The sequence below is a fragment of the Camelina sativa genome, chromosome 19 (assembly GCF_000633955.1).
Source record: "Camelina sativa cultivar DH55 chromosome 19, Cs, whole genome shotgun sequence".
NCBI classification, from domain to species: domain Eukaryota; kingdom Viridiplantae; phylum Streptophyta; class Magnoliopsida; order Brassicales; family Brassicaceae; genus Camelina; species Camelina sativa.
This window is the reverse complement of record NC_025703.1, coordinates 9,836,230-9,849,089: the sequence shown is the minus strand read 5'-3', so window position 1 is coordinate 9,849,089 and position 12,860 is coordinate 9,836,230. Positions and strand designations below refer to the sequence as shown.

Below are 12,860 nucleotides of genomic sequence, written 5' to 3'. Positions count from 1 at the left end.
TGGAAACCTAGTCTGTCACACCTCCAAGTTTGGGGGTGTCCAGCTGAAGTAAGAATATACAATCCACATGAAAAGAAATTAGACTTCAGAACGATCAGTGGTTTCTTTATAGGTTACCCTGAGAAGTCTAAAGGATATAGATTTTATTGTCCATCCCATAGTACGAGAATAGTAGAAACCAATAATGCCAGATTTTTTGAGAATGGTGAGATTAGTGGGAGTGATAAAGTTCGTGATATAACTAGTCAGGAAACTAGGGTTTATATTCCATTACCCTTAGTTCCGAAAGTTGGGATTCCTAGCATTGTTGAACCGTTAAACAATGAGGAAACCCCATTGAATGATCACACACTCCATGATGAAAATCTTGCCAATAATGATCATGAAGCACAAGAGGAACCAGCATTAAGAAGATCAACTCGTACGAGGAGATCTGCTATTTCAGATGACTTTGTGATTTATCAAATAGATCTGGAGAAGAAAACATTAAAAATCCAATTTCTTATTCACAAGCCATGAAGGATGTTAATTCTGATAAATGGATTGGTGCCAGTTGAGATGAAATAGACTCGATGGTTAAGAATGAAGTTTGGGACATCGTTCCATTGCCTGATGGACACAAAGCAGTCGAGTGTAAGTGGATTTTTAAGACCAAACTCGACTGTAATGGCAATGTAGAACAATATAAAGCCAGACTGGTAGCCAAAGGGTTTAGTCAAAAGGAAGGCATCAATTATAGTGAGACTTTTTCACCTGTGTCTAGAAAAGACTCTCTCAGAATTATCATGGCGTTAGTAGCTCAGTATGATCTCGAGTTACATCAAATGGATGTGAAAACTGCCTTTCTTAATGGAGACTTGCAAGAAGAAGTCTATATGCGCCAACCTGAAGGCTTCATAATCGAAGGTCAGGAAGATATGGTTTGCAAATTGAAGAAATCAATATATGGACTGAAACAAGCTTCGAGGCAATGGTATCTAAAGTTTGATGAAACCATCACGAAATTCGGTTTCAAAGAAAACATTGTAGATCCATGTATATACCTCAAGATCAGTGGGAGTAAGTTCATATTTTTGGTTTTGTATGTTGATGACATCTTATTAGCCAGTAATGATCTTGGTCTACTACATGAGACTAAGAGTTATCTCTCTAAGAACTTTGATATGAAAGATATGGGTGAGGCATCCTATGTGATAGGAATTGAAATATTCCGTGATAGATCACTAGGAATTTTAGGATTGTCTCAGAAAGCATATATTGATAAAGTTCTTGAGAGATTTGGCATGATGATGTGTTCTTCTAATAATGTTCCTATGCAAAAGGGTGACAAGCTTAACCTTAAGCAATGTCCGCAGAATGAAATGGAACATAATGAAATGCAAAAGTACCCTTATGCATCTCTTGTGGGAAGTTTGATGTACGCACAGGTCTGCACTCGACCTGATATTAGTCATGCAGTCGGAATGTTGGGTAGATTTCAGAGTAACCCAGGACTTGCTCATGGGAAAGCTGCGAAGAAAGTTTTGAGATACCTAAAGGGAACAAGAAACTATATGTTGACATATCGAAAATCAACACATCCACAGATGGTTGGATTTTCAGACTCAGATTTTGATGGACGTGAAGATTCTAGGCACTGTACTCTCGGCTATGTGTATCTCCTTGGTGGAGGTGCCATTTCATGGAAAAGCCAGAAGTCAGAGTTGATTTATACATCCACCATGGAGGCTGAGTATGTAGCATGTTATGAGGCTTCTATTCAAGGAACATGGTTGCGGAATTTCGTGTCAGAGTTTGGGGTTTTGAATTTTGTTGACAAACCTCTAATTCTTTACTGTGACAATCAAGCCGCAATCTTCTTCTCTAAGCATGATAGGATATCTAAAGGAGCCAAGCATATGGAACTCAAATATCTATCATTAAAGCAAGATGTTAAAAGAGAAAAGTTTGTCATTGAACACATAGGCACTGAGCTAATGGTCGCAGACATATTTACGAAAGCATTACCTCCAAAGACATTTATGAAGCATGCAGAAAGTATGGGTCTGGAGGATAGCACTTAATTATGTTGTCTGATAATGTTTTAGCCTATGTTTGACATTTATAAGAGCTCTCTTATGACTTTTACATCTTCTATTCTGTTTCCAACGTGCGCACACATTATTGTTTGTTGGAACTATTGATAACAGAATGTGTCTTAAAAGACATCAAAGAGACCATTAAAGATAACTTCTACTTATGGAATAATGTTTATGGTCTAGCTATGAAAAGTAGTCAATGTAGTAGTACATGGAAGGAATCATGTTGCAAAATGATGTGTGACCGCCATGACTCTCATTGGTTACAAAATTAGCTAAGACACTTATGAAAGACCAAATGAAAAATATAACATATTATGTCGGCCTTATGATTCTCGAGTAAAACCATTATACTAACGACCAAGTGGGAGAACGTAAGAAAATAATTATTTCTTACATATTTATGTTATTTCTTACTTCTGTTATTCATCTTCATGAATGTCTTTCCAATTTAATTTTCAGATTCATGAAAGGTCTATAGATTTGATGGAATTATTCTTGAGAGAAAGAGAGGGAGAGGAATTAGAGAACACTTGCGAGTGCATAATAGTGCCGATCGAGTACGTGAAGTAGCAGCGGATAGTTAGGCGAAGTTTAATCGTATGAGTTATGATAGTATTCATTTATGAATGACCAAATGCAAGAATAAACAAATGTCTCAACAGTTACTTGCGCATTAGCAGTATATCAAAATTAATGCAATTTATAAGATAAGAAATTATAGGGAAACGATGCGGACAAGGTGGACTTATGTCGGTTAATAGAGTGCCACACTTAAATCGAACTAAATCTAGAGAGACAACAGAAGAGTTCATAAAAATGCAATGCAATGAATCTAATCATCTATGTTATGAACGATGACAGATCTACAAATGTTATGATTTTAATACCACATTGAATTCGTAAACCTCTTTAGAAATAAAAATAATACTCCATAATGATGCCACTTTGTTTTCTTATAATTGATGCCATCTTACGTAATTTCAACTCTTATATTTTTGTTCACCCGTATTAATCCATTGTCTTGATATCAGTGCAAACTATATATTCTTTACACTCTCTCTTGTATATATAGATATAATAATATATGATATCTAAATCTTTAAACATATAAATGTAATATACTGAAAATAAATGGTCTGGAAAGAAATATAAATAAACTATAACGAAGTACAAAATATAACTAATTGCCAAATGACTTTCGGTTTAGTGAATAAAATAAATTTATTATCTGATCAAAACTGTCGAAATCAGCTTTATACAGTAATTAGAGAGATTGTTTGTCCAAAAAAAAATAGTAATTAGAGATTGAAAGTTTGAAACGATAAAAGACTGGTTTGAACGTTGAATGCTGCTACTCTCTGTCTCTCTCACTATTTCAAAGTTTTTAACAGATTTTGGCTATGTTGCTACTTGTGTTAAAGAGATTAAGTTAAACTTAAACACTAACGACGGTCTTCCACATCCATTTTATACTCAACCATTTTAGAAAACTGAATTCTATCCTAACATATAAAAATATTGGTTTCGTGTAGTAATTTCCTTTATTCAAGCCATAGATAAAGATACCATATTTACGGCGCATTAATGCTTTCAACCAATACATAAATTGTATATGCTTATAAACAAAATGTCTTGATTGACTCGTCTTTTTTTTATCCACGAAAGAGAAGTCAAAACTATAAATTAAATAAACTCAAATTCATTGAATCGGTATTAGCCAGTATTAATCTATATATATATATGGAAACTTACTAGTGCGATTTCTAATTTTTGAAGGAGCTTTTATGAGTAAACACGAGGGTTATATTGGATCGCTTAGGACAGGTTATATGTTGATAAACTGGATAGTGGTTTGGGTTTTTGGTGTTTAGATGATTTTAACACCGTATTGTTGGCTAAGCAACTCTGGTGGTTGATTTCAGTTCCAGACTCGTTATTTGCGAAGGTCTTTAAAGGTCGATATTATAGACACTCCGATCCGTTGGATCCGATTAAATCTTATTCCCCGTCTTATGGATGGCGGAGTATGGTATCTGCTCGCTCTCTGGTGAACAAAGGATTTATTAAACGGGTTGGATCTGGCGATTCCATTTTAGTATGGTTTGACCCCTGGATTCCTGCTCAATCCCCGAGACCAGCATTGCGTTCATGATCGCCAGCTGATCTTACGCTTCGAGTTGAAATTTTCATTGACAGGAGTTTGCACTCTTGGAATTTGGCTTTGCTTTCGGTCTCTTTCGAGTCGGAGGATGTTGCCCTTATTTCTGCTTTACCTCTTGGTAATCTTGGCTTTTGACAAAAACTGGCCTATTTACTGTCAAATCTGGGTATCAAGCTTTGCGTCAGAAACCGGAAACCGCTTCTTCTGTTTCCGGTCCCAACATTATTCCTTTACAGGCATTTGTTTGGCAGCTTCGGTGTCCACCAAAAATTCAATATTTTTTGTGGCAATCAATTACGGGTTGTGTGGCGACAACAACTAATCTGCGGCGACGTGGGATGGGCTGTGATCTGGAGTGTGCAATTTGTGGAGGGACGGAAGAGACAATCAATCATGCTCTTTTCTTATGTCCTCCGGCTGGGCAGGTTTGGGGTTTGTCCCCATTTCCAACATCCTCGGGCTTTTTTCCATCAGACTCTGTTTATACAAACATGGATTATTTATTTTGGAGATTTCAGCAGATTCCTTCGGTGGATGTTTTCCTGTGGATTCTTTGGTATATCTGGAAGGCCAGAAATGATAAAATTTTCAGCAATTTGGATTCCAATCCATTAGCAATCTTACAGATAACGGAGGAGGAAGCAAAGCTTTGGTTCTTGGCACAGGAGGATACTTTGGGATCCTCGCCTCAGGGCGGTTTTCGGCCGACTTCTGGCTCTACGGTTAATATTATTGACGCGATTAATAGGTATGGAACCAAACACCAATGTTTTGTGGATGGATCTTGGAAGGCGACTGACCAGTTTATAGGTAGAGGATGACATTGCATTTCTCCTGAAAGGGAATCTCCCACTATGGGTGCATCTAATTCTCGACGTAGCTTGTCACCCCTCCATGCAGAAGTGGAAGCTCTCATTTAGGCAATGCGGTGTATGATTGGCGCGGATAATGAGAAAGTTATTTTTCTCACGGACTGTTCTGATTTGGTGAAGATGATGTCTTTGCCTTCTGAGTGGTCTGCCTTCAAGACATATTTGGACGTGATTGAAGAAGATAAAGAAAAATTCCTATCATTTTCTGTAGTCCTGATCCCCCGTTCACAGAATGGTAGTGCGGACAAGCTGGTGCGTCGTGCTAAAGTGGAATCGCATCAGATTACCTATGTGAACGTTTTTCCTACCAATTGGCTCGTTTGAGCTGATTTTGTAATTTGTTGTCAAAAAAAAAAATATGAATCTGCATTAAGAAAAAAAAAAATAGTTTAAAGAAAAAGATGAAACCATGAAAAAAAAAAAAAAAAAAAAANCCACATGGATGCCCACCAATATCATATCTATAAAATGCAAAACATGTGGCTGCATGAAGCTCCCAAAGACTAGCACAAAAGAAGAAACACACACTTACTGAGATAAAGAGTAATAAGTGTAGAAAGAGAGAGAGAGATATGGCTAATGCTGTAGAACAATCCTCATTGTATTCTTCATCCTTTGTTGACGCAAGAATCTCATTTTCCAATGATTTTGCCGACGGTACTAATCATAGTAGAAGCCAGCTTCAAGAGACAATATCAAGAGCACATGATCAGATGAAGTACAAGGAAGCTCCTGTTTCGTCGGATTTCAAATTCAATGTCGAAAACTTGGGTTTCACTTCTGCGGCTGATGAGATCTTCTTTGGTGGAGTTCTGTTGCCACTAGAGAAAACTACTCAGAGGAAAGTGATGACACTCAGAGAGGAACTAAGTGCTCAAGACTCTGACCGTACCATCTCAAAGGGATCTCGTAATTGGTGGAAGTTAGGTCTCAACAAGTCCAAGAAAGTCCATTCCAACAACATTAACTTCCATCTCCCACACAAATCTCAGGTATAGCATATTTAATTATTGATTAATTGAACACTTGTTATCTAAATTCTAAGTTGTAACATTTAATATTAAGAAAAAATGTTTTATACTTATATTGTATGTAATCTTTTCTATGTATATATATGATTTGTTTTGCAGAATTGTCTTGCAAGTATATTGGAATCTGATGACTAAAAGATCGGGAAAAGGTCAGCTAACTATGGCGAACTAGATGTGTAATAGTACTGATAAAAAATATATAATCTTCTATTTTTTATTGTTTTCGTTTTCTTGGAGTTCTCTCAAATCTTTTATGTAGTGTTTTCTATAATCATCGTTAGCTATATTATATCTCCATTGTATGCAATTGGTTCAGTATCTAAAACTCTCTGGTTAACACCCAACCCAACTGCTATAAGCAGTGGCAGTACTATGTCCTTCCTAATTTTGGATAATTTAGATTTATTAACTAAATTAATCCTTAAAAATGAAGAATTATATACAATCCTTTATTATTAATCGACTTAAAAAATAAAAAATAAAAATAAAAACGATTATACAAGTTCCAACAAAACTCTATACCACTGCAAATTAAAATCTAGCAACAAAAAAAACAATAAATATAGCAAATATTTTCAGTGGAAATCTAAATCACAGTCACAAACCGTGTGGCCACGTTTCCAAACATAATCCATCCTCCAGACGCCTGATTAGTCAAGTCACACTCGATTTTATAATACTTTCATGATTCGGAATGAGAAATATACGAAAAAAAAGAAAAGAATGACAAGGCTGCTTATATAGTTTCCTTTGAACAAACTTTGAATAAACAGAAGAAAACTGTACACTTTCACTCATTTGGCAAACTTTGCGGAGTATATTTACAATGGAGCAAGATCGGCGAAATTATTTATGTACAGAGACAAACTGAATGATTTTATAATGTTTAAAACGCTTTTTTTATATTCTATACCAAAATTTATCCCATCTCTATGGCTTATCGATGGGCAAAAGAATGGTTCTGAGCTTTACTCTATTTCAAACCTATATACCTGCAAGAAAAATGAAACATGTTGATATTATAAGCACGAGAAACAGATTGGGCACCAAAAACCCCATATAAAGAGCAAACTGTCATATAAGAATTGAGAAACCACCCTAATAGGTTTACTTCGATCTCAATAAGCTTAGTAGACTTACATGCTATATATGTAAAATGGACCTCACACCAAAATGGACATATCTGTAGCAAACATATTACAACAAAGCGCATCAATTGGTTAAAGCCAGGTTTGTTTCTCAAACTGCTAGATGAATATCCGCAAGTGCAATTACTAATATGATAAGATGCAAGAGTATTAGCCTGACCAGGATTTTACCTGGGTTTTTTATCGGTGTTGGTCCTGCTTCCTTTGTTTATCGGGGCCTAAGTACTTTTCCATGGATTCCTTTTTATGTTCAGGATCAAGACTGAAAATAGAAAGAATCCACATGAGTTTTTAGTACTTTGCAAATTACAGAGTTTCCCAACCGTATTTCCAAAATTTCTAATATGAACCGACCTATTTCTGATGCCAAGAAGAGCACTATGTACAGCTCTAGCACAAGCTGAAGCAGGTGCTATAGCAGCTGTTGGAACTCCCTGAACAACTGTTGCAAAAGCTGATCCAGCTCCGTCTCCACGTTGATACTTCTTCAAAGGTGTGCGGACTAATGCAGAAGCTGTCTTTCCAATTCCATCGCCGATGCTCTCACATGCCTACAAAACCTCGGCAATGTAAAATATATGATACAGGAGCAGAAATGCAGGACATGTATAGCCTTTACACTCACCTTAAGCATGCCTTGCTTAGCATTTCTAGGCTGATTTTGTCTAACATTTGTCTTCGTTTTGCCTTGGGGTTGTGGCAATGATGGTGCACTTGCAAATATATATTCTGCTCTCAATAAAATATCATGAGCCCCAGCTGCCAAGTGAACACCAAGTCCAACAGCTTCCAGTGAGATACTTCTGAGAAATGCTATAGTACCTGAAAACAGTTACAGCTCCATAATGCATACTATAGAATAAAACATAATATAAACTCCTGGCAACCAAAGTACATACTGGTGAACATCTTTATTTTAAAAATGGATAGTATCAGAAACATGATCATGACCTGACAACGTTGATGTGTAATATTTTGCCCACAGCAGCAGATGCCATGCATCTTGCTTATGAGAGGCGATTCTAGTATCAACTATATAAGAAGTATTAAGGTTTCCTAATCATGGTCAGAGGGCTACCAGCTACTGTCAATAACCCTTGTTCTAAAGGAATGAGGATCTAGAAAATATATTAACACCAAAAGAAACTTTTATGAACTTCAGTTTTGTAGGTGGCTTCAACAGTTGTAATATCATATATGATTCGAACAATGCCTTAATACTGCAGTATAAGTAGCTTAGTTTCTGATAACAGAAAGAAACGGAAAATAATAGTGAAAATTGAGCATTCAGCATCTTGGGTTTTCAAGTCTTACCTCTTTGAACTCCCTTCACTAGCCTTCGATCTTTCCTGTAACTTTCAACAGGTGACGAGACAAGCTTGGCAGCAGCAGCATAAAGAGCAGCAAGTGATCTTACTGTTGGGATCCCCTTTAACAGTTGATGAATCTGAAATGCAATTATAGAACATTAAAAAGCTTGTCAGTAAACCTATAAAATGGATGATTGCTAATGTGCACGACAGCAGGCTATGTGAAACAAACCTGATTCTGAGATACATCTTCCAACCATTCTCCCAGTATGGTTTCACATACATTTCCCCAGCCATAGATTCCAGCAGCATGCACATGTTTGAGCTGTAATTCAATCCCCTGCATTTGTTCCTCTGCTATGAGCAAAACGATGCTGAAAAAATCTTGAAGACGCAGGTTGGAAATTTTTGTTTCTTACCTTCCATGGAACAAGGTTCACAAGCTCTGCATATTTTCCTCCTGTTAGTGCTGCTATATCAACATGATGGGGACTGTAATCAACTCGAACACTAACAGGCCATATGTCAAATTTCTGCGAAATGAATTTCATTAGTCAGATACTTTTACAAATAATTCATAGCATACTTCCTTAAAACTTCTAATTACAAGAACACCAAGGTTTAACTTCAGCTGAGTGACATCATATATATATGTGTGTGTGTGTGTGTGTGTAAATATATCGAAACATCATGCCAATCAACATGATTAGCATTACATTCATCAGATCATGAAAATTCGCCCTATCATTAACATAATTATACACGTCCTAGGTGGGAACACGTGAATGTTTCTCCTCCGCCATCATTATAGGTAGAAAGAATCTTTATTAACCTGAAAATATGGAAGAAGCGCTTCTTCTATGATATTATGTCCTTTAATAGAAGTTGACAACGTTGAGCCACCTGAGTCTCCAATAGAGACAGCAGGCTTTTCCAGGCTGTTAGCTCCAAAAAAGCTGATGAGAAAATCCAGTTGACTTTGATGAAGATGTAACAGTATAGGGAGTAAAGCGATCCGTAACCTGGAAGGAAGCAGTTCATGAGGAAAAGAAAGAAAGGGTATACATATAATGCAGTAATTATTAATTTAAGCCACTAGCAGAAGGTCCATTTAAGCTATAACGAAACACCAATATCTATCAAAGGAAAAAAAAAGTAGTAGAGAGAACATAATTCAAGTTTACTAAGGATGCATCTGTATTAGTTTAGCCTTACAATTTGCCAAATAAGGAACTCTTGTGGAAACTATACTGTATGAATATAACTATCTCCATGGAGCATTGACCTAAACTATTTAGTATTAAAGCAATTGCCTTTTTCTTTCATAGCCTTAAGCTTGACAGTGCAGCTAATCTATAACGATAACGAAAACAACTAGGCAAATGTTTAATAATTGATAGAGTTGTTGGGAACAAATTGATTATAGTTAGTAAAAACAAAAATTGTTACGTAGACCAGTGTCTATTGAAATAATAATTGTGGTCTTCATTCTTAGATATTAGAAGAAAAGTAAGTATAGCACTGTAAACAATATACAAGATAGCATACCTGTTTTCCTCAAGTGGCGTCTCAGGGTCAGGTCTGACAGCTTTTAATTCCAACTTGAATGCATATGAAGAGGAATCTCTTGGGTGATCTCTTGAGTTGTAATATCCAAGGACCTATAATTCAAGGGAACAAGTTAATCTATCTACCTAAGTTATTTCTAGTATATTCAATCTTATGATGATAAGAGTCAAAAATCTCAATTACCAATGTCCAAGGTGCAGTGTTGCTTCTATCATAAAGATAAAAATCTTGGACCTTGAGAGATAATTTAGAGGTACATATTCCGCCAATTGGAAAGATTTCATACAGGAACTGCACCCCAGATAATTCCAGCTCAAGGCTCAAAGTTGTATCCCGGCCCTTTGTATGTTTTAAACTTTCACCTTTTTTTCTAGAATCATGCCAATCGGAGCCAGAGTATATTCTCCATTTGAGGTCAATGTTTTTAAGAAGTATACGTCCAGTAGCTGCAACAGCAGAATAAGATGTCAGGCCAAAAGATTTAAATTCTCCATCAAGAATATGTTCCTCATGATCTTCCTCAGTTGCTTCCGACACATGGTCTTCTAAAATTCTTAAGGACGTGTCATCATACCACCCAGAATTTCCTCTCCTCAAATCAGTCCCAGGATAGAATTCTCTCCCTGATGAATCCTCTTCTTGAGGTACCTCTACCTCTGACAATGGACGGAACTCAGACAAACAATAGTTTTCAATTATTTCAGGCAGGCTCTCTCTTTCTAGGAATATTTGACTGCTTTCTGAATCTATTCTAGATGATGACCCACAAAAACTGTCAGTAGAAGGTAGGTTCTCAGGAGCAGCAGGTACCCAATTAGGCTGCCCATGAGAGATTCCATGAGGTGACATATAATTATTCTGATATTCCATAGAGTCAGACTGACATGTAGGATTGACATCAAACTGGAATGCATCTTCATTTATTTCGTCCATCAAACCAATGACCCCAGTTTCATTTCCTGACTCTAATCTCAAGTTTTTCATTTCTCCACTTGAATCGGAGCTACTGAGTCTATCGTTGATATCAAAATCATTCCTAGCATTTGCCTGCTGAATGCTGTCCCATCGAGTCTGCAGGTGCACAGCTGATTCTTCCAAATCAGGAGCAAGTAACTGTTGGAGCTGGGTGGCCAAGCGAATCAAACCAGAAGTCGTGTCACTGCAAGTTTCAATTAATAAGTGAGATTTTGAACACTCTAACTCCCAAAGGCCATTTTCAGAGTTAGTCCTTAGAGTTGCTTCAATTAGCGCCACATTAGCAACTTTAACATAGCCAGTCTCATGAAGATGCTCTGAACTGTACATTCCATCAAGCTTGCTAAGGTCCAAATCCACAGACAGAAGAAGCCCAAGATCTTGAATCCTGATTGTACAATCATTACTTTTGGAATCAACCAGACTTTTCTTCGAGAGGCTAAAAGAAGATGCTGCTACCAGACAGGCAACCCATGGATCACTTACTTGATGTAAATGATCTGTATTCTCATGGTGAGGTTCATAGCTTAGACCAACATCAACCAAATTCAGAATAAACGAGGAGCCACTAGATGGGCTGGAGTTTCTCTCTTCAGAATTTGCTTCAACTTCAAAAGTGAAAAAAGAAGTAGCCACTTCTATCCAATCCAGGCGTCCTCCTATGGCAGAGAACGTACAGCCCCTGACAGATACAGCTAAATAATCTTCACAAATTCCTGGTTCATGCAAATGCAGAATATCTAAGCCAGCAAACCTTGACGACAATGCATTTGAACCTCCTCCGTTACCGCGCTTGATTGCAGAGTTGTTACACGAGAGCAAGAGCAACTCCTGATCAGGTAGACTTGTGACAGAACCCCATAATGTAACTTCCCCATGGGCTAACCAAAAGAAATCAGCACCAGAGATACTGCCGAGATTTGAGACGGACATAAGATTTACTTTCTGAACCCTTAGGTTGAGCTGAATCCATGATCCAGGAAGCTCAATCTGAAGCTGATTTTTAATGTCCATTTGTGGTTCTGGCCTAACCAAGATGTCAATAGAATCACATTCAACAACGAGAGACGTTTGACACACAATAGATTCCTCTGTTTTGTCAGCTGTATTGGTTGCCATACGTGATAGCCAATTTTTTGCCTCTTCTATGAGATTACAGAATTTGCTGTATTGCCAGCTATCTAAACGGATAGCAAGTGGAAGCAAATGAACATAAAGGCAGAATGAAGAAGCCAAAATTATCTCTTTCCTGGTTCGGGAGTAGATGTCTTCTTGATCTTTGGCCGTAGCAACAGCAGCAAACTCAAGGCCGTTCCCGCAAGATTTACCTGTCTGAATAAATTCTTCCTGCGTAGCCAACATCTTAGCTCTCTCCACTAACCAAGGGCCACCAATAGGTCTATCTTGCCAAAACATACCAATGGTTGAAAGTTGGTGCCTGGTTCTATTGTTGGTATGCAAAATATTATATGCAGAGAATTCACCCTGCCTCAGGTACGAATTTGTTTCAGAATCTTTACGGTCAGAAGTGACCAAATAGATGCTAGCATCACCAACACTGACGCATATAGAACGAGTAGCCGATGTAAAGTACATTTCTCCTGGACTTTCTTCTTTACGCCTTTCCTTGTCAGATGGCGGAGATGAAGATAAGTCGATGACAATAAATTGCTCACCAAGCGAGTTACATAACCTTTCTGAAATGCTCTCAAA

General features: G+C 37.3%; 1 protein-coding gene and 1 pseudogene across 1 annotated transcript; one reads left to right on the top strand and one right to left on the bottom strand.

The window, feature by feature from the left end:
• LOC104765783 lies at positions 5,599-6,489 on the top strand. Its single transcript, XM_010489546.2, has 2 exons — positions 5,599-6,106; positions 6,245-6,489. Exons 1-2 carry the CDS (start codon positions 5,687-5,689, stop codon positions 6,278-6,280), a joined length of 456 nt encoding a protein of 151 aa, XP_010487848.1. The 5' UTR covers positions 5,599-5,686; the 3' UTR covers positions 6,281-6,489.
• LOC104767637 overlaps positions 6,912-12,860 on the bottom strand; it is a 9,059-nt pseudogene continuing 3,110 nt past the window's right edge.